General features: G+C 45.1%; 1 protein-coding gene across 6 annotated transcripts in view; it reads right to left on the reverse strand.

Annotated features, from left to right (window-relative positions):
• Positions 1-18833: 18833 nt before the first annotated feature.
• bahd1 (bromo adjacent homology domain containing 1) overlaps positions 18834-22970 on the reverse strand; it is a 67003-nt gene continuing 62866 nt past the window's right edge. For all 6 annotated transcript variants that reach the window (XM_048974573.1, XM_048974576.1, XM_048974572.1 and 3 more), the window contains one exon: positions 18834-22924. In XM_048974573.1, coding sequence (XP_048830530.1) covers positions 22738-22924 — 187 coding nt within the window. In that variant the 3' untranslated portion in view covers positions 18834-22737. The remainder of the gene's footprint in view (positions 22925-22970) is intronic.

Raw genomic sequence — 22970 nt, forward strand, 5'->3', positions numbered from 1 at the left:
CACTGTTACCCTGTGCTGTCTGTGACAGATCTAGCCTCACTGAGGATGTGCTGGATATGCAGCTGGGAGACTGATGGAATGCTGAGGGGACGGATACAGTGATTCGCAGAACAGCAGCATGGGGGCCAGCTCTATCAGGGCTATTCAGAAAGGCTTCTGTGACAGCTGACACCAACCAGGAAACGGTCTCCTGATGGAGAAAAAGAAAAGCGGAATGGAGGGGAGATTGGAACTATCCAGTAGGGGCTGGAGTGGGAAGCCGCACCGAACCAGGGCTCCTTTCTGAGAGGCGGGTCCCTCGGAGGGCCTCTTGCTAAGCTCCGTGTGACGCTGCCACAGGCCACTGCCTTCCTCCTTGATTGTAAGCGGCAGGACGAAGTCTCCACAGGCTTTTCTGCAGGGCTAGCTTTAGCACCGCAGCACCCAATCAGACGAAAGCTTTTATTTTATCAGCCTGCTGTGAAGTCGTTCTGGCGCAAACAAATTAAATAACAGAATCGTGTGACACAAGCTGAAATAAAGCAGGCTTTTGCGACTGGGATGTCAGATGAGCCATCGAAGAGCTAGAATGGAAAATTTGGGTTCAGCCCAGGCTGGCAGGTCATTTTAATTGCTATGTCACTTAAGAGATGAAGTACATTGTGAGTATATCATTCTGAGTGTCCTTTCTTCATAACCACTTATCCAGGATGGGTTTGCATGGAACCTAAAGCCTATTCCAGAAAGTAGGGCAGGGGGCGCTTGGATAAATAGATGAATACCAGTTCATTGTAGTGGATTCACTCTCACGCACACGATCGCACAATACTGGCAATCTAGAGCCCTCAGCCTCAGCTAAGCACATGTTTTCAGAAAGCCAGAGTGTCTGCAGAAAAACTGCATCTATAGGAAGGGCGCACAACCCCCTCCCCCAAAACACACACACACACACACACACACTGAGCTGGGGGTAGGAATTCAGCTTACAGCTCCTGTGGTATGGGGGGCACAGTAGCAACCGGTTTCTCTAAATTGATGCTAGTGCATGTGAGTTTTACGATATGCAGGCTCACAGTCGCTGAATGAGTCACGGATGCATGGAAGGATCGACACGTTTTCCTTACATTTTTTGCATCTGATATCTTTCCATGGTCCTTTGTCGTGCGCCGTCTTTCTCATATTCCTAAATATATTCAGAAATATTTCTCATATGTGTTACTTATATAAGAGAATTTTTTTTTCCTCATTAAAGACCCAGAAAACATCTATTATGTAGAGGCCTGATTGATTTTTGGCTTGTGTCCCATCGCTGATAAATTCACCAGGAGAAATCGATATAGAGGAACCGTGAATGGATGGCTCAAAAGAAAACAAGATTATCTCTGTATCGATATCCAGATTAATCTAGCGATACACGCCGTTTAATCATCATAGTGCAGAGTGGCCCTTGGTAACCCAAGGGACTGTGGTAATAAAGATCGTATAAGTGGATTAGTGCATCTCCCTGTATTATCAGATGCGTCTTTGGCTGTTTATAGCTACACTCAGAGGTCAGTGGCTCGTTCACTTTCCTAGATTCTAGAACGTCTTTTAACATTAATGTTGGTTTAATAGTGGTGGCATCAGGGCTGGGCCAGCCTATCCTATAGATGACATAGGCGATCCCCTAAGGCACCATATGAATAGGGGGCGCAAGAGAGCAACCGAAAAAATCTGAATACCTCTGGTAGCATTCTGTAACATTACAGCTATTTACAATAATTTTAATATTTCACTGCTTTTCTTGTGAAATAGACACAAGCTAGCAAGTTAGGAACCAGATTCCCTGTGCCGCTGAAATGTTCTTAAGTTTTGGCAAGCCTTGTTTTCTGATGCTCTGTGGTAGGGGTGGGCTGGGGTGGGCATGGGGGTGGGCATGGGGGTGGCGCAGCAGAAGTACCTAAAGTATGGTTCCTGGTGCCCTGTGCTCTGGAGGGTGGTAGATCTCCACGGGCAGAGCTGTGACTGTGTCCTGTCCAGGGTTAGACTTATGCCAACCTTATACCCTGTGCTGCCTGGGATGGAATCCAGGGTGGAAGATGAATGCATGTTTGTTTAATTTGGTATTAATTAGTTAGTAAAATTATTGGCATGCTAGAAATGAAAATGATGAAAATACTTTACATTTTCTATTACTCTTTTCTGTGAAACTGACAAAAGCACGGTAGTCATCCTTAGTTTCTGTTACCATTTCTTTTGAATATATGCTTAAAAATGTCAGGGTGCCCATAAATTTGATCACTACTCCCATTCATGTGAAGGATTAATGCATTTACAGGACCCCTCTCAAAAATATCATTTCCAGTTACAGTAACAGCACAGACACCCCAGCATTGGTGCCTTAGGAGCTTTATTGGTTTTATGCCACTGGCGGCCTCGTCTCGATGAGGGGTTGCGGAAACGGCTGGATGGTTTTATGCTTCTGCAGTAAAGGCATTTATGGGCTCTGTAAAACACTCGCGCTGTGATATGGCAGTCAGAGTTCACACATAATACAAGCGAAATAAAGCTCAACCGTTGGATGGGGAAAAAATGTCTGCAGGTGAGACCAATTAAGCACTTAAAGAGCGGGCATGTGACACCTGCCTGTTTGTGGTTTCGCAATCATCGTCCTCGCAAAGCTGACCCATTTTCGCATATTTCCGCACCCCGCTCGGGGGAGCCCTCCTCTTCCAGATGTAGGGCCAGGGTTTAATTTGCACCGGACGCCACGGCGATGGGACCCTATGCTTCTCACACAATAAATAAATGATAAACAGACATGATGGGAACCAAATGCAGCGCAGAGGGTGTGTGCGCACTGATTGGCCGAGCTACCAGTGATGCAAATGAAGGAATGGCTGGTTCACTGTGATGCGTGCACTCGAATACGGCATCACTTCACGCGCGTCTGTCCGTGGCGCTCTCTCATGCTCCGATGCCGATGGCAATAGCACACTTCAGAGAGGGGGCACTCATGGATAGCAGGGGTGTTACTTGTGACCCTGACATTTCGTCAACCGAAATGAACAAACGGCTCGATTTAGCCGCAGAAGCACATACGCAGAAGGACATAGGTGGATGGCCTCTTTCAGGCTACCAGGAAAAATAGCACGTACCTCCACGTTTCTGCCATTCCTCACACGGCACGTGGCAGTCAGAAGGGGGTAAAGTGTGAGTGGGTGGAGGAGCATAAATTGCAGAGACGCTGAGGTGTTTCGGCCGTGGCGAGAGAGACCTCGCTCTGCTAGCCTGCTGCTGACCTCGCTTTTCTCTAAGGTGCAGACACTTTGGACAGGTAGTAGTTTAGCAGCTGCTGTGTGGCCCCTCCCCAATAGCAGGCACCTCCACTCTAATTCACTCCCACTTAAGTGAAAAGGGCCACGCAGACTTCATGTTCAATGCGGAATAATGGACCAGCAGGGGGTCAGCGCCAAATCGGTTAATCGGGAACAGAAGGGGAAGGCTGGAGGGGGACTTCAGGAGAGTAACCGGGATGCGGCCCATCTCGGAATCACTACAAAGCTGTCCGCCATCGTTTTCGGCTAATTAGTAATTACACAAAGCAATGCTACATTTTGCACCCACTGCTTAAGTGATAATGACTTAAGTAGCCCTGAACCCTCATGTCAGGAAAGAATTTAAAACCTGGCAAACCATAATAGGGGGCACTGGCTTAATTTAACATGGTGTTCGTAGTTATGTGCTGGTTATGCCTAAGGCTGAATTTAGAAAAGGAGGTTTAAAAGGAATTTGGAGGAAAGTAAACAATTATGACATCATACATAATTATAATTATAGACTGTACTGTATATTCATTTTCCATTTCTCTGTTGGTTTCTTCGCCTGTATAATTTGCTTTTACAATTGATGCATTTTTTTAAAAATCTAAAATCAGTTGATAATTTCGGCCTTTAATCCAGGTGTGCATGATTTCCCCAAGACCAAGAGGTTAAACTTTTTGCTAGAAGGTAAAACTAGTGAAAGATTTAAATCTAGTTCACTTCTTTAGGCTGATATGGGGAAACCCCACAGCGACACCTTAGCCCTATACGCTGTTTCCAGGAGCGAAAGGGCATCCACACAGAACAGGGACGCCGATGGCCCGGGGGGTGGCCGTCAGCATGCGGGGGAGGCAGGAAAAATGGCTAATTGCTTCCAGTGTGACCCATTGATGCTTCGTTCTGAATGTGTTGGGAGTGGCGGGGTGGGCGCCTGTGTATTAATTACACTTAAACAGAGAGCCCCCTCACCAGCATGCCCTGTGTTTAATGAGTCATTTCGCTACATTAATGATCGTTGTCCTTTGTAATTTTTACCTTTATGCCCCTAATTATCTGCTCTCGTTATTACAAGCTGTTGTCATCATTCAATCATCATTAGAAAGTGCTTATCTGCTTAAGAGCGTGCTACACTGCAGCCATGTTCACCTGTACTGCACTGATCCAGCATTGCAGGTTCCTCCCGCAGTTCAAAGGCAGTCCGTGAGGTGCAGCGCTGACTCTGGGTAGCCTGTAGTGTGAGGTTGTAGGCGTGAGTATGCGGCCCGGCATCCGGAGCATTCTCCATCTCATTCCCTGGGCTTCCTGGGATGGGCTCCAGGATCAATGTGACCCTGCACAGGATAAGCAGTCATGGAAAACAGATGGTGGAATGATTAAGAACCTGTCCTGGAAAACCCTGGAGGCAAAGCAGGGTGCAGCTCTCACGGGTGCGTCAGGGTCTACACCCAGTCAGTCACCAGTATACACCAGATCAGTGTTCCCCAATCCTGTCCTCAGGAACCCACAAACGGTCCACATTTTTGCTCCCTCCAGCTCCTCGTTGCAAAAATGTGGACTGTCTGCAGGTCCTCAATGATCGGATTTGGAACTGTGGTCTCATGACCATGGGGAGAACATCTCCACATTGGAAAGGCATGTGACCAAGGAGAACATGTGTCCATTACAACTCTTCAGTTTTCTTTCTAAGAAGGTCTATATTAAATTAGAGCAATGCTACATTTTAGATCACAATCAACACTAGTTTTGCACATAAAACACCAGGTAGCTAAATACGACTTAATTGGAGTAATGAAGAGGACGCTGCTCTGTGGCAGGGGGTCTTCCTGGAACCAGAGTATAAAACTTCCTGCAGGTTGTAATAGCTGCACCAGGATTTATGAATGAGCACATCATGGAAACCAGACGTTTTTTTCTTAATAATCAGGAAGGTAATTTCTACCAAGAAAATGAGACGTAAATGTAATTAGCGTACAAACTGTTCATGTGGACACGTTAAATATGGAAGATTCCTCGGTAAACACGTTTGTCTCGTGGATCTTCTCTGACTAAGCACTTAGCTCAATTAGGGCCTGACTGGGCGATGCGGTGGCTGTGACTGGATGTGTCATAAATTGATTTTGGCAGCCGCCACCTGAAGCTAATGAGTTCATTTGATGCCTGCGATGGCGAGCTTACATTAAGAGACAGTGATGAGGAGGTAAAGGAAAGAAAGTCTTCGATATGTTTTTTTTTCCTTACTTATATGTAATATGCTGTTTTTTAAAATATGTCTTTTAATTTGGGGCTGAACTGAAGTGATGTTTACAGAAAAGCTATTTACCCACGTAGTTATTGGCCTAAAGCATTGAGACGCAGTGTTGCATTCTGGGACAAATGTACTCGGAATCACACGCTTCAGGATCTGGGAATTAAAAAAGGCCAGTGCCTAAGATGTCTGTAAGTGCCAAGATGTGCCATTTTGTGGTTGAAAACTTAGCCCGGCAACTGTAAGTAACTATGGCAACAATCCCTGGCCTGTTTTTTTTTTCCTGCCCATTCTAATGGACTTGCATCTGCGAAACCTTTTCAACAGGAAAGCTTTTTTGGAGACCTCCGACAGCTGGTGGACGAGTATGGGAGATGCCTGCCAGCCTCCTACTTTAATCTTCTGCCTTTGTTTTGGCTCTTACTAACCCTGCTCCAGCACATGTCAGGCTTGGCCCCCTCGCAGCTGAATTTCAAATGCCACCGTCGCACATGGAGCTCTCGGGCCGCGTCATTCTCCCAAACCCGCTGTCCGTGGGGGGCTGGCCCAAACCGACCGGGCTCCGATTCTGCTCCCACCAGCTGTTTCAAGCAATTAATATGACACGACATAATCATTCCGCAGCGAAGACATCACCATCAAGTACATGGCCATCTGTAGGACTCACACCTAGCTATTCATGCTAGCTAGCGCTGGGCGGAAAATCCTCACCCATTATCGGCGATAAAGTGAAGAGTTACGTCACAGCCGATAGTCTAAACCACAAACGTCATACATCTATCCGTCCACTTTCCATAATCGCTCACGCACTGAAGAGCGAGGACACCATCCTAGACATATAGACCAGCAATTGCTTTGGTGCCTCGGGCTCCACATCTTCATTCTGGACAATTTAGGATGCAGGTACATTTAGTAGAGCTGCTTGATTTATGACGAAAATCATAACGATAATTTTGGTAGATTCTGAGATCGCGATTATTTATCCCGATTACTCATTCGCTTTCAAAATATCACACATTTATTGAACTTTTTACGATACTATTTAACAGTGGATTTCTTTGACCTCTAAATATAGAGAATTAAGTAAAAAGGCTGGAAAGCGGTGAGCTGGATTTTTAACGCAAGACAAAATGGGAGCATCACTGAACAACGAAACGTGGTACGATAATTGTTTTATCTCCATTATTTTGGTCTGTTAATTGTTGCAAGCCAAAATCTTAATTGAAATTAAAACGTGATTAATTGCCCAGCCTTAACATTTAGGCAGATGTAGAGTTCAGTCTGACTTAGAGTTCAGTCATCCATCACTTGAGGCACCTGAACAGCCCATGGTGTCAAATTGATATTCTATTAACAAGGCAGGAGAGTGATGCAGCCTGCAGTGCTTGTTCCCAGAAGAGCAATTTACACGCATTTAGAATGAAGGAAACACAATTAGAGGCTATCTATAAAGACGCACGGAGCAAACGTGCGCAGTTCACACCAGCTGGACTGGCCCTCGTTCACATAGTTGCTAATGACGGGGGGGGTGGCTCTGTGTTCATGTATATATGTGTGTGTCAGTAAAGTGCGTTGTGACAGCTTGGTCTAAATTATTATCATGGGACCTGCAGCGGGCGGCATGGTGGTGCAGTGGTTAGCACTGTTGCCTTGAACCTGGGTTCGAGTCTCCGCCTGGGTTACATGTGTGCAGAGTTTGCATGTTCTCCCCATGTCGTCGTGGGGTTTCCTCCGGGTACTCCGGTTTCCCCCCCACAGTGCAAAAACATGCTGAAGCTAATTGGAGTTGCTAAATTGCCCGTAGGTGTGCATGTGTGAGTGAATGGTGTGTGAGTGTGCCCTGCGATGGGCTGGCCCCCCATCCTGGGTCGTTCCCTGCCTCATGCCCATTGCTTCCGGGATAGGCTCCGGACCCCCCGCGACCCAGTAGGATAAGCGGTTTGGAAAATGGATGGATGGACGGGACCTGCAGCATCCTCAGCCATGGGGAAGATGCTGAAAACATCCTCAAGCAAGATGGTGAGAGGTAGAGCTCAGCACGCAGCTTGGAGTGGCGAGGTCGGCCTAGTATCAGGGGACACGGCAAGGCTGCATGACTACATTATTGCATTTCGAGAATACGCCTCCTCTTATATTAAATCGGCCACACGAGGCACCTCACGCCCGTGGCCCAAATCATTGATCACCCCCAGTGATAATCATGAAGATACCCACCTGAGCTGCCCCCTCTACCCACATCTTTGACCTTGTGTTTCAGAGATAAATGACCACGGTAACTGAATTTGGACGGCAACTGCCCAAGGCGTCAACGTGCAGTAAGGTGCCATAAACCCATTAACACTAACTTAATAGCTTGTGTTTTTATTACTTATTGCAGTTTAATTGCCATGTTGGTGCCACCAACACTCACAAAGCAAAAGGCTTTTCCAGATCAAATGGCTGAACTCTGGATGATAATAAAATTTCACTCACATTTATTGCCTCCTGCCTGTTGAGTAGGAATGATTTTTTCAAGTTCTGTGACGTCAGTTCATGTTGTGAATAGTTTTGTATTAACTAGTCAAAGAAAATTGAATAAGCAGGCAGTTTACAGTGATAAATGGAGTTAAAAATAAATGTGATAAAATGGTAAAAAAAATAAACAAAAATGAGCCAGTTATAATCATTCATTACAATCATACAATATTTATAAACCAATCATTCCTCCATCCATCCATCCATCCATCCACCCACAGACTTCTTTGCCATTCATGGCAGTGGAGAGGTTATATCATGTCAGTACTAATTCAGCAACAGGTGCAGCTCTTGTTTTTCTGCTCTGTAATTAATACTGGAATATAATTGCGCATATTTCTCGTATTTCACTGCAAATTAGGCAACATGAACCCAGCAATGCAGAGATTTAAAATGTTGTATCATGGTCACCATCATCACCAAATGGCTGGAGACAATGTGAATAGGTCACCCTGTCCGTCTCCCAGAGGAGCTGAGTGATTATTGATCCCCATCCTGCCCTTTCCCTGCCACAGGACACACCTGCTTGCCTTCTCCTCCAAGCTGCCATACCCTCATGTGACTCTCTGCAGTTCCTGGCGCCGATGTACACTCCCCTGCACAGCTCTTGTCTATTATCTCTACCTCACATTTATAATTATTCGCTTGTTGGTTTTTCAACTTGACACATTTACGTACACATTTATGTTGGAGACAAACACCAAGAAATTCCATGATGAATAGAAGTGATACTGTTTCAAATACGGTGTTCATGATCATCAATGCATCCATCTCCCCAGCACTTACCCAGCACAGGGCTGTGGTGAAACTGGAGCCTGTTCCAGGCAGGTGTGGGGGGTTGGGAGGGGGGGGTGCCTGAATACGTGCTGCCAAATTTTGCCCAAACAATTGTGCCCCCCCCCCCTTTGAGGTTCTAAGTTCCCCACACAAAATTTATCAGAGCCCCTCCCTCCAGCACCATCAGAGAAATTTACCCCAATCCCACCCCAACCCCCTCAAGCACCTACCCCTTGAAAAGTCTGTGCATGGCTCTGACCCCCGCCATACCAAAAAAAGTTATCTGAGATATGAGTTAGCATGAGCTTGAAGGTTCACAGCCCACCCATCTCTGTGAACTGTGACACCCTGAAGATCTGTTAAGCTTAATGCAATAAATTGTTCCAATTAAGTGAATATTTGAAGATCCAATGCAGAAATAGTGTCTTTTTGTGAAGGTGGCCAGTAATTGTAAAAAGCCATTCTAGAAAAAGAAAATTGCCATATTTTTAAAGCCAGATTAAGTCAGGTTGCTAACTGGCCATGGTATTTAGATTTTTGTTTTTCTTTTTTCATTGGAACGTCATCCTCTTGCTTTTTCTTGCTATAATTAAAAACGTGATTTTTTTTTTCACTAGGATGGATTGACTCACCTCACGTGATGTCACGTTATGGGAAACACCTACGCCCACGGCGCTGGGGAAATGGAGCTGAGCTTCTGCCCAATGTGCAGCCATCGAATCAGCTGCGATTCCAAGAAATCTCTGGACTCACGAATGAATGAGGGACATGAATAATGCTCAGTGAAAAAGTAAAAGTCACAACAAAAGATCTTTTTAAAAAAATTGTGTTCATTTGGCCGAGGCTACTGCATTCGTGCCCCAGCTTGGGATTCTCCACACCCTAACTGAAATACAAAAAGCAGGTTGTCTAGGTTCACAAGTGAGTTGTCACATACACACACTCACACTGTTCCTAATCAAACACATCAGCCCACTCGAGATCCAAATGTGTACCTGTGACATTTAAAACTCACAGGCTGATCTTCCTGCTCCATAACCGCATAAATATTCATAGTTTCCGCTTATTCTAAAGACGTTTGCCCCCCTCCCTATTTCCCACCAAACACTCACACCACACCTCAACAGCAACAATACAGAATGGGACAATTTTCCCAGAACACATTGTGCCACAAAGATACAAGTCTGGTATTGAATGAAATAATGGGTACAATGTTCTCCGACCAGCACATCCAAACAAACTGCAATAAGCATTTCTGAATAATCGGTGCCTAACACTGGTCTGTCAATCAATAGTTTGAACACCCGAGGAAATAGGGGTGCAGAGGTTGCATTAAAGTCTCGTTGTCCAGACAGGGTCGTAAAAATTGTGTCATATTCTATTATCACATATCATTTTAATTTAATTTTTTTTTTAATGATAAGAAGACATATTAAATATCATTTCATTTTCACTAACTCTTTTGTAACTGTTTGTCCAATTCAGGGTCATGGGGGGGTTAAAATTAAAAATGATGACACCAATGATATGTTAATGAAAGCGAGGGGTGCCTGCAGTAACACTTACCGATCAGGATGGGGGTGGGGGTGCTGTCTGTAAAATTCGCCAATAGGAAGGATGGGGGTATCTTGCAGTGGATCGATCAACCAAATTTAAATAGTTTAACTGTTCCCTCTTTTGTTAAGGTTAGTCTTGAATTTTTGCATACGCTCGTTTTATTGTGTCCTCTCCACTTTAGTGGGATAGTATCAAAGCCACAGGAAATGTAAGCCAAATGTTACTCTGGTATCTTTACACCATTTTGTTTTTCTGTTAGGCTGTTTTGTGCCAGTTTGCTTAGCAGTAAAATAACCGGTAGACTGCAGTAGCTGTGTCTGAATTCAGGGGCTGCATCCTTCAAAGGACTAGGAATGCATAGCCTTTCAAATGGGCCATCACCATTCCCGCCCTTACTCTTGATTCACGAGGCATCCCTCCTATTGTTTAGCCGAGACACTCCCACTTTACCTCTGCACAATGAGTCGTGAGATGTGTTGGATTGTGATGGATCCATTGGGTGGATCCTTTGGTACTCTGCGAAAGCCGGATGCTTTTATAGATCTCATTTGAAGGGACAGCCATGTCACACTGTCTTCAAATGCCTGAATTCGCTCACAGCCAGTGTTAAAAGAAAGCTGGGTAGTGTCACGCCCGGCTCCTCCGATCCTCGTGTGTGCCACGCCCCCTGATTATCCACGTGTGCTTCCCCGATCATGCCCAGCTGTGTCCGATTATTTTCGCCCAGTCTTGTCTATTTCAGTCCGTGTCTTACCTTGGTTTTTTGTCGGTCATTGATATTTGCTGATGTTAGTTCTGTCTTTATGTCCTGTTCTACCCGTAGCCCTTCCTTCCCTTAATAAATCCACAGTTTTCTCCGCCTTTTGCCTCCCTGCCTCGTCCTTCCCTGCCTCCTTCCTGCCCGTCGCTAACCTGCACCTTCTGACAGGCAGCACGAAGCCTCAACGTAGAATAGTCCATTACAATCCTGAAAACTGTCACTAAAAATGCAAATAACAGACAGGTTGTTATAATTTAAATGATCACATTATGTTATAACCTTAAATGTAACTTCGGGAAATTCTGTTTTCGGGGACCCCAGCTAGCTGCCTACACTTGCCTTATGGTAAAGCCACCCATGTCCTAACCTGTCTGTCGTTGGTGTGGCTGTCATCAACAGCGTTGTTTATGGTCATTTGAAACAAAACAACTGATTGATATCGCTGTGATATTTTGCAATGGTATGTAATGATATAACCCACCAATGAAACGGCTAAAACCAGCTACACAGCAAGTTCATGCGTGTGAGATAAAAGACTAGATGATAGCTAATTGCACACTCGCTAACAACTCGACGGGGGTGTTAATTACTAAATATTACAGTAGTTCGCACTCATGGTTGTACTCAAAATCACTGATGGCCTTCAGATTTTTCCCATCATTGTTAAAAATATTCAGTCAGTGGCAGAAAATATTTATTTATGACTGCAGATCGGGCATGACACGAGAAGTAGTTGAATAACACTGCAAAATATCAATGAACATTCATGATAGACATGTAATACATGTAACGTATATTGCCAGAACAGACTGGAAGACAGAGAGAAGTCAGATGATGTGGACATCCATGCATTCACCTGCAGGGTCGTTGCTAGAGAGTTTGGGCCCCATGAAGGCGTATCATATTGGGCCCCCCAGTCCAGACCAGTCCAGTTATTTTCCAAATTCTCTAGGCCCCCGGTCATTCAGGGACCCTTGGAATCGTCCTAACTTTCCCCCGCTTTATGGCACCCTGCTCACCTGTGCCAATGATGATAGACTGGATTCCCTGGGAAGACACATCCGAACCCAGACTCCCAAGCTCGTATCCCAGTACTGCTGTCCAGGACGCCTAATTAGTCTGCCCAGTTTCCCTTGTGTCATTCCTTCACCCTCATTTTGTTAAGCCTATTTCCACTAGCTTATCCAAGATCTGGCCACACAGCCCCTGCCTCTGGCAGCTGTGCCACCTGGAGTAAGTCTTATACAATCATAAAGACATTTTAAGATACAGAGGATGGACAAAATAGCAGGAGCACCACATGAAAAGGCCTCTGCTGCGATGTTCAGGAACAGACTTTCTTCTCCAATCCTGGCATTATTCAGCCTATTTGTGTGTTATATAGCCAACTAGTTGATCACAACTAGTTGGCAAATTCCCTGGCTGCTGTTTGTTGCCAGTCTGCCCCTGATAGGACTGTAACACTGAAGAAACTAAATCACAATTACAAACATAGTTACAATGGCGAGCCCTGCACTGAGGTGAGCCTGACTACATCTAGTCAGTATCTCTCTACCTCCTGCACCAGCTTCGACTCCTTTTCCCCCCAAAGATTCCATGTGCCTAAAGTCAGTTTTGGTAGCTGGTGATCAGTCACCCATGGCCCCGGCCTCTAACTGCCACCCAAGATAAATTGCACCGACCACCGTGGCTGTAGCTGTAGGTGGTGGGCTCACAGGAGGGTGGACCGATGTTCTCCTTCCAGACTATGCCAGGCTGAGCCGCATGGGTAGAGATCCGGCCACCAGGCGCTCACCCTGAAGCTCCTCCCCCAGGCTCTGGCTCCAGAGCAGGGTTGCTAACCAATCTGGGGGGGGGGGTCATATCATCCTTGATCTTCATGGAGGTTTTCTGAATCGCACTTTTTTCTGCTTGCTCACCTAGGATCAAAATGGTGCCAGACTGCGGGTAATGATGGACCTGACTAACCAGGGCCCTACCTGGGGGGGGGGGGCGTGGACCTGACTAACCAGGGCCCTACCTGGGGGGGGGATGGACCTGACTAACCAGGGCCCTACCTGGGGGGGGGGGGTGGACCTGACTAACCAGGGCCCTACCTGGGGGGGGGATGGACCTGACTAACCAGGGCCCTACCTGGGGGGGGGGGGGCGTGGACCTGACTAACCAGGGCCCTACCTGGGGGGGGGATGGACCTGACTAACCAGGGCCCTACCTAGTGGGAGGGGGGCTCCAAAAACCTTAGAAATAATTAGATTCTGGTTAAATACTTTCTTTTATCATGTAAGTTATCATGTAATAAGACCTGCTTATCTACCTGCTTCCCCCCCCCACACCCCTCTTCCCTCCTTGTCCTCCCCCCCCCCCCAAAGCAGAAATAGTTTGATCTTCCAGTGAGCAAATCTATCATGTAAACAACGAATACACTATGTGTGCCAATTCTGAATATGAAATGAAAATGAAACTAAAACCTGGATTTCAGAAGTGCAAGGAGAGCAGAGAGTGAGAGAGAGAAGCTTAAGAGGCAGGCAACTGCTGACGAATTTCTTCCTGAAAACAGGTGAACAATAAGTGCCAAACAGTAAATACGTTGCAATAATGTAAGCTAGCTTGAGGGGTTGTAGGAGGGAAGATAGAGACCCAAAATTTGGTGGTATGCCACTGAGGACTAATATGTCTTGGGAGACCCTACCAGAGGCAACTGCCCCCAACAGCATAGCTAGGATCACTGAGGCATGCAAACCCTTCCACAATGTTTGGGTAGCGATTCATGGAGGGGGGAAAAATGATTAAACACCAGCAAACACCACCAGCATGGAGGTACCTGTCCAAATTGGACAGAGAGGGACAGATGGACACTAAAAACCACAGGTGCCATCTGGAAGGTCAGCTGAATCAGCACCTTTGTAATTGAGCTTCACCAAGCTGCAATGTAGGGCAGTTAGACACACTTAAGGCCAGTGTACAAAAAAAGCATAATCTGGTGCAGAAAACAGAACATCTTGTATATATAACATATAAAATATACAGCTATGGAAACATTTAAGAGACCACAGCACATTTTTTGTTTCTGTCATTTCTCAATTTATTGGTGTGCATCTGTGAATATTTTTAAATTTTTTTTTGCAAACTGCAGCCTGGTTGTTCTCTGTTTCTTATTAACGAAGAGCTTCGTCCTTGCATTATGGGCAATTATGTTTCTAGAAGCCTGATACAAACTGTCCTAGCAGTGCACTTCACACCTGCACTTAATGTTTCCCATTCCTTTTGAAGGTCACTTGATGTCATCCTTTGACTCATGAGAAATTGTCGGATAACTTAACCATCATCTCTGCCATTAGAAAGTCACTTCCGCCCTCTACCTGCCTGGTTTCTGGTCGTTCCCAGTATCTCCTGCTTCATCTTGTTCTTGGGTACCATTGTCCTAGAAATTTTGAACCTGGAAGCAACCTGCTGCTCAGCGTAGCCTTCGGCCAGCAGAAGCACGATTAAACCAGTATTTAGAAATGCAAATGATTTAAAAAATATAGAGTGGTCTCAATTTTTCCCATGGCTGTATATACATACACACACACATTCTGACGAGTCATATCTCACCCTCATTACTACACTAAGACAGATTTATGCTTGGATGGATTCACAGGATGTATGTGACTATTGGCAGGCCTCTCAGTACAGTCTCTAGTTCTTCTGTCTGGTCACATAAAGGCCATGGAATACTGAGGCAATTTCCCAGCACCAGGCACAGCCTGTGGTGCACTGTTCCCACATGATGTTCCCATATTCCAAGATAATAATGCCTCGCTACACACTGCTAAACAATTCAAGAATGATTTCCTGAACTTCAGAGTGAGGTCAAACACCATCCGTGGTCTCCCCAGTCACCAGACGTAATCATTACTGAACGTTTCTTCTTCAAAGACCTAGAGACTTTTGTCCTGAAGAATTGTCCAACATGCCAGTACTTGCAGTTTAGGACATGAACACAAGCTTTTCAAGATGGACTTAAATTGTTCTGAAGGCAAACGATGGCTCTACTCCTTATTAGGTATTTTATATTTATTCATTGTGAGATGTTTCCATTATTTTGTCCTATCCCTCTACTTAACAAGCATGATAAAAATAGCCATTCATCCATGGGGATATGCTGCAGGATGTGCAAGTATTTGTTTTGTCCAAATAAGATGAAATTCATGAGGTTATGTAAAGGGGTGAGATAGTCTTGGCTGCTGCAGTTCCCTGGCTAAGACACTTATCTTTATTTTGTTCATTTTAATTCTCATGGATGTTTTCTGGTCTGAGAAACAGCTTATGTCAATGGACAAACTACCAGTGGATATTTTGATTGGACGACAAGCCCCTTCATTCACCCATGGCCAGCCTGTAATAATACAGACAAGCTTCTGTTTGTCTCTCAGTCAGACAGACCAAACCACACACCCAGCCCTTGTGACCCCATCAGCTGACTCGACAGCCCTCCTAATTTCTCTTTGCTGACGCCACAAAGCCTGTCTTTTGTGTTTGCTCCTCTCCTATGATTCTTAAAAACCAAAACCGGAATAAAGCCCCCATTCTGTCCGGCGTGGGTTATTACAAAATTACTATCTGATTAGAAAATAAATGCTATGGAAATCCAGGTCCTATGGACTTGGAAAACATTTCATAGGTAGCAGATCTATGACAGCTATTTGTGGAAACAAAATGGAAAAACTATGACTGATTATTTTTTTTTTTTTTTAATGATAGGCAAGGTGTCAAAAGCAAAATACCTGGGTTTGTGATTACAGCAGAAAGAATCCCACAAAACAAAATGAACCATTCTTTATGTCTATATGTAATTTGTACATTTTAAAAATATTTTCCAAAGAGAATAAAGACGTTTATTTCTTTTCAAATGCGTAAATGTTATTTTTTTCAAGATTTATGGCGAAGTCGTGAGATTTCAGTGACATGACATTGCCCCCTATTGGCTGAAGCTGAATGCTTCGCTCATAAACGCTAATGCATTAGTAATCCTGGTCCGGTGGGCTTATTGAGTAATGTGCCCCGGTTCTCTTCCAATTTTAACTGTTAAATTTGGCATTAGAAAATTCATTGGAGATATTAATTGAATATTAATCACTGTATAAGCATAAAGTATCTTCGGCCGTGGCACAAATAGCAAATCATTTAATAAATGTTTGACATAATTACATAACTACACTATTGCCTCACATCTTGAGGGTTATGGATTTGAAGGCTACCACTGCAGTGTGTGCATGTGTGTGTGTGTGTGTGTGTGTGTGTGTGTGTGTGTGTGCTGGATGGACTTTTTGCAGCTACTGCAGTGTCCTTACACAGTGCAAAAAGACGCCGCAAAGTGACATCTCTCAGTTGCCCATAGGGTATGACTATGTGTTTGATAGAGCAGAGTCCCACCCAGCGCGTCCCCTGCCTTGTGCCTCTGCTTCTGAGGAGAGGTCCCAGGCTCAGCCTGCATTGCTGTATTATATAAGCAAGCAGAGAAAACGCATGGAAGGGTAATGACACAGCGGCCCTGTCATATGTGTGGAGGGAGGGCAGTTTGAATCTTGCCCCGGCTCTGTGTGGGGTATACACGTTCTATACACTCCACTCCAAAAACATGCAGCTTGGCATATACCTTTGCGTACACATCCCTGTGCTTTATGGGGACAGATACAGACAACTCTAAAGCTATTGTTTCACTGGCTGTAAAATCCAGTGCCACAAAAAAAATGTATTTTCTGATTTATCTGCTATATAACGACTTCATAACATAAAATGTTACTTCTGAGAGCAGTAGTTGGTCAAATGACAAGTAATCCTTGACATTTTCCACATTTATAACCTTCTCTTATAAATGCATGTTGATTATGGTGAACTTCACCCCTCCCACTAAAGTGGGCCTCCTGAGGCATAGTGCCAATCCAGTCAGGAAGTAGAATCACCATGACACCTTGTGGCCACAGAGCTGCACTACACTCGACTCACAAAATCAGGGACTTAATACTTAATTTGCAGTTCTGGTGAGCCAAATTATCATAACAGGACAGTTACTCTAGAGAATAATCCAGTCCTCAGGGACCCACAGACGGTCCATGTTTTTGCTCCTTACCAGGAGCTAGAGGGGAGCAAAAATGTGGACCCCGAGGACCATATTGGAAAACATGGCTCTAGAGCAAGGGGTGGGGAACCTGTTTCATGGAGGGCTGGTGTGAGAGGTTATCCCAAACACCTCCACCTACACCGGCCCTCCATGGAACAGATTCTCCACCCCTGCTCTAGAGGGTCCTGATTATTTTATTGCTTCCAGGTATGTCATGCTTTACAAGGCATAACATATATGCTGATAAAGAAAACTAAAACTGATTTTGAGCTGAAGTATAATTCATAACTGCACGACTGGGTCTCCTGACCAGGATAAGAATCCGTGAGACGTGATGGACAGATGACGGGGTCTTGAATATAAACATCTGGGGGGCTGGTGGGGCAGGCAGAATTGAGGCCAGGGATCCGCAGGCGACTTCTCATGCATGTCCTCTAATTTGGAGGAAAAGCGAAAACCAAGAGGAAAAGACATCTGAATGCAGGGAAAACAAACTCATACCTTGATTCCAGCATAATGCTCAAACCCCAAAGGGAGGCAATGGTGCCACCATGAGCCACCAACAGACATTTGCTAAGGCAACTCAGAAGAGCCATACAAGGAGGCTTAGCGAAGCAGTGCAGCATACAAGCAAAATATAAAAAAAGGAATTCTACTGAGATTATGTGTAAAAAGAGGATATCTGAGTGAGCGTTTCTCAGAAGGCCTACAGAAATAGGCTGGACTTTCAACACACATCCAGACAAGGCCTCCCGGTAAGTAAATAAGATGTAGACATATGCTAGGATGAATTCCTCCTCTGATCATAGTCTGCCAGTTCAAAGATTGTCCATCTGACTGCTGACTGAACCCAGACAGACCAGCAGAGGATGACACCTCCATTTCCAGCCAGTAAACCCCCTCACTTTCCTTCCGATTGCTCTTTGCTGAGTATACTTCTCTCATGACTATAAAGCCTATATCATAGAGCAGTGTTTCCAAATCTGGTCCTCAGGGAGCCACACGCAGTCCAGGTTTTTGCTCCCTCCCAGTAGGGAGCAAAATTGTGGACCATCAGGGGATCCCCGAGGACCAGGTTGGGAAACTAACACTGTCAGAGCTCAACTTGGCACCGGAGGAACTATGTCCCAGAAATATTTACATATGCACTGATATACACCCCCGTAATGCTGAGTAAATTTTGACATTTTGCTTATTGGAAGCAAGAGACCAGTGGTAAATGCAAGTGATGTCGCTGAGAGCTTTCAAACACAGTCACGCTGGGAGACTGTTGATAGGGATTCGTACCTGACCGACGCCTCGGAGCTTAATGTCAGTTTAAGAGTCGATGTCTGATTTACCATGGCAACAATCAACATGAGTTCCCGATGCTTTTGCAGAAGTGTTCGTCGAGAACAAATGTCTGGCAGATCTTTCCAAAAATAAATCTGTCCGATATCCGTTTACTCCTCCTGGGCACAGACTTACCTGCATATCTCCTATAGCTGCTTCTCATGAGTCTCCGTAAATCATTCCAAAACACCCACATGACAGAAGCTGAGCACCTACTGTAACTTAACCTCGGCACAAGATCTGAAAACACAACACTCCACAAAATTTAATTCAAACTCATATATTATTTATTCCATTTAAAGATTTTTTTATAATACACAGGTCTGTTTTAAATAATACAAATGTGCTGTGCTATAACTGTCTATTGTTTCCAAGAATGCCCTGTACTTCCATGCTCAGGAGTTGAGATTATATATATATACACACACACATTTCATTTCAGACAAACTTGGAATTAAAAGTGTGTCCTGTACACATTTAGGGTCAATTTATTTTCTACCATTTCTTCCGTTTTTTGGTATTTCATTTCAGACCAGTTTAAGCTCACAATTGGTATCAAGCTGTTCAGATCTCATTAAGGGGGAAAATGTAGGTACATTAAAAATAAAAAACCTTCACAACTGCTAACTCATAGGACTAATTGTGATTATATGAGCATGACCCACGGCACACGGAACGCGTCGCACGGCACATGGGAATCGGGCCCGACGGGCTCAGGGGTCGTGGTTTAAATGTATGAGGGGGAATGGCGTTTCGGACCTGCGGTTCTGTAACGAGAAATGCCAAGTGTATGGGCAGAAAGACATGGAAAAACGAGGGAGGCAGGAGAATGTTGCACACGTCTGCGTTATATTTAAAAACGCACATAATCACGTCAGTTAAACCTAGTCAGGCTTTTACGTAATTAAAACAAATTGTAATGGTGCAATTGCTTCCATGACGACCGCACTGTTTTCACTGCATTACCTGCAAATTTGCTTGTGCAAAATTAGCTGGGTAACTTCTTTAAAAAGTGAGAAAATGCATAATCTAAACAAATAAACAAAAAAAAAAATCAGGAGACAGAAATATCTGTCAGAAAAGCCCAGGGATCCATTTTGTTGAATCAACTTCAAATGATAATATGCTTCAAAGCTAATAAAGCGTAACTGTTTTGTATGAAAATGAAAGTTCTGTACATAAACTACAAAGTGTGTATGGACCACACCTTGTTATTTATGCTGTTTTAGTGCCAAATTTTCCAGCAAACACTGCCGTCTTGTCGTTTGTCCCAGAACAGACATGCTCGGTAATTAGCCTGGATTGTTCTGCCAGTGTCTGTGGGAGAGATGCGTCTCGGTCGTATTAATAAGGGCCCTACATGGGGGGGAGAAGGGGCGATTCATTTATAAATTTTTATTTAAAAATTTACATCACAAAAACAGGAAATGGAGTTTCCTCTCAAGACATCCGGATGCAGCTGATAGGACGACAGCAGTGGTCTCAGCGTGTTTTTATTACAATTTTGTCTGTAATAAAACGAATCCTGGTCTTTCGTCGTCACGCCGACCCCGTGACTCTGTCTGAATTGCACCGGATGCTGCTGGACACGATACGCAGCCCCCCCACACGCCGACGGGCATGAGAACAGAGGATCCCTTGGCGCGAAGGAGGATTGTCTATCAATTCTACCGAGCGACTATTTATTGGTCTGGAAGCTGTGTGCCTGCCTACAGCTGCAGAGTGCTTAAACACACCGGTGTTCCGCAGGTGTGTTCCAAAGCACAATAAAAGTGAGTGGATGTTAAACTGCACACACCCCCAATGCCACTGGGAAGCGTGTCAAACACTGCAAAATGGCGCCGCTGAATTATGTTCCATAGGTCCAAATAATGACGATTTCTAAAAAGTGGAAGTTCATGGGTACTTCAATTTCACATTGTGACAGAAAGTCAGTACTATTACATGAGTTAAAATGTAACAACAAGCTTGGTATCATGACCAAAAAAAAAAATAATCTACCTTAAAACATGGATACATTTTATACACCCAAACACACTCCTGCAACAAAAAAATGAAACACTTAGCTCCGCGCCTCCACAGCCCTCGGAACCACAGGATTGGGGGGAGATTAATTGGAGGTATCAAAACTCTCATTCGGAGCATCACAAAAGATTTGGGGAAACCCTGAAATTAGCAAGATCAGTGCTTAAAAAAATAATTTTAAAAAAATCAGCCCATTTGTGCTATTAACCCCTTAATAAACATGGCTTTAGACACAGCTGTTTCTCTCGGAGGCTGAAATACGACACCGATGGGACTCTATCCCCGAGGAAAGAGGAGAGAGAGCGAGAGAGAGACAGAGAGAGAGAGAGAGAGAGAGAGAGAGAGAGAGAGAGAACTGCAGCTGCAGTTAAGGAATGACTGTCTCAGATTCGTTTTGGAGGATTAACGAAATGGAAAATGCACTAAAAAGCAGAAGCTAACAAAAGACAAATGATGGCGAGGGAGGCAAAAAAACAACGTTATTCAGAAGACCTGCTATATAAAGTGCAGCAGGTTTCACAGAAATGGAGCGATCCACATGCTCGGAGAGGGCAGAGCTAGAGAGCTCTGGCTGTATGAGGCGATGCTACGCGTGCCGACGTCACTGTGCGCGTGTGTGTCCACCAGCGCTGCGCCCGTCTCCCTACCCACACTTGGCATCCTTCTCTTCTATAGGTACACAAACATAAATACATAGTATTTTATTCCATATTATATTAGTAGAGGATGAAGCCTAGAACACAATCAATAAAACTTCTAAGAAAAATTAATTAGTGCAAACTAACAATGGAAAGGAAGGGTAGTGGTGGTAGACAGTGGTGAGTGTGTGCGCGTGCACGCGTGCCCCTCTGTGTGTGTACGCGTGTCTTTGTGTGCGTGTGTGAGCGTGCGTGCATGTCCCTTTGTGCGAGTGTGTGTGTACGCGTGCCTGTCCGTGTGAGTGTGCACACGCGTGTTGCACGGGGGTCAGGTCTGGCATTCTACTTAGTGACATCCTTTGGTTTGATCTAAAGGCAGAGCTGGGGGTGGGAGGAGGAAGAATTCAGCCTAACTCTACCTGCGAGGCCTAAGGCAAATCATGGGTACTGACGGGGCAGGCGTTCACGCCTCCCTCTCATTGGTCAATTAACAAGGGGGTGGGGTTTCTTAGGGGGCAGGCCAAATTTCTCTTGTGGGGACTGGGGGCTGCCCAGTGCGCCCTACTATTCCTGGCCCTCCCATTCTAGTTTCTGGTCACATCCTTTAACTTGGCTCCTAACTACCACAAAGCAGACACTGAATCAACAATGACCAAAACTTGGATTAAATAGCAAATGTCTACTGAAAACTGAGGATTCAGGAGATGTCCTTTCTCTTAAAAAGAAACAAACTTAGACTTTTAAAATCCTTAATGACTTATTAAACATAAATAACATTTCCCGTCAAAAAAGATTCAACTTAGAAATGGGTGGAAAAGGCTTGTACTGTTCAGCCTCCACTAGCCAAGGTGCATTTCACAAACTGGTGGGGGGGGGGGGGACTCTCCACTTTGATCGAAAGTCATCATATTGCACCTTGAAATCCTGATCCTAGAACAGCTATTCTTGCCAGCACACAAGACACACACTAACAATGTAAGTATGCAAATTCATTAATGGGCACCTTCGTCCTGGGAAACAAGCAAAACGGCAGCAGACATCAGCCAGTGTGTACGTGTGAGTGTGTGAGCGTGTATCCCCCGCCCCCCCCATCCATATGGTAATTTCTCCTGCCTACACTTCAGTGATACGTTGTTCATTGAAAAGCTTTGCCCAGGCCACCCCCCCCTTCATAAAAACTGCATCATGGGGCCAATCATCAATCTCCCAGCCACAGAGAAACTTCAAGTGCGGACAAGTCTAATGGCAGAAAAGTGCCCACGGGATATGGGGGTAGACATGCTCCCATGACCCCAAAAAAAACACTCATTAAAAATGGCTGAGCCCACTCCCTACACACGCTCACCCACACGCACAACCTCCACCCGTTTTGGCACCTGCCTGCTGGCTCATTTTGTTAAAGGAAAAAAACAAAAAAACAAAAACAAAATCTGATTGGTTCATGTCCGCCGGGGCCCCTCCCACGGTGTGCAATTCCTTTTGCTTCCTGTGGGTGGCGCCATCCGCTACTGCAGGTTCTTCAGGATGCGGCCGTAGCGAAAGTCGTAGACGTGGCGACAGAGGAACACCAGGTCAGGGTCGATGTCGGCGGGCACGCGGCAGTGGGCAGGGATGGCATACTCGGGCGAGGGCGGCACCATGGGGGCACTCTCGGGGAGACCCTCCCCACGGCGCTTCACCAAGGCACAAAATCTGAAAAGGGAGGTCGAGGAAACCATTCATGCGACAACCATATAGA

This window comes from Brienomyrus brachyistius, chromosome 14 (genome assembly GCF_023856365.1).
Source record: "Brienomyrus brachyistius isolate T26 chromosome 14, BBRACH_0.4, whole genome shotgun sequence".
Classification (NCBI taxonomy): Eukaryota; Metazoa; Chordata; class Actinopteri; order Osteoglossiformes; family Mormyridae; genus Brienomyrus; species Brienomyrus brachyistius.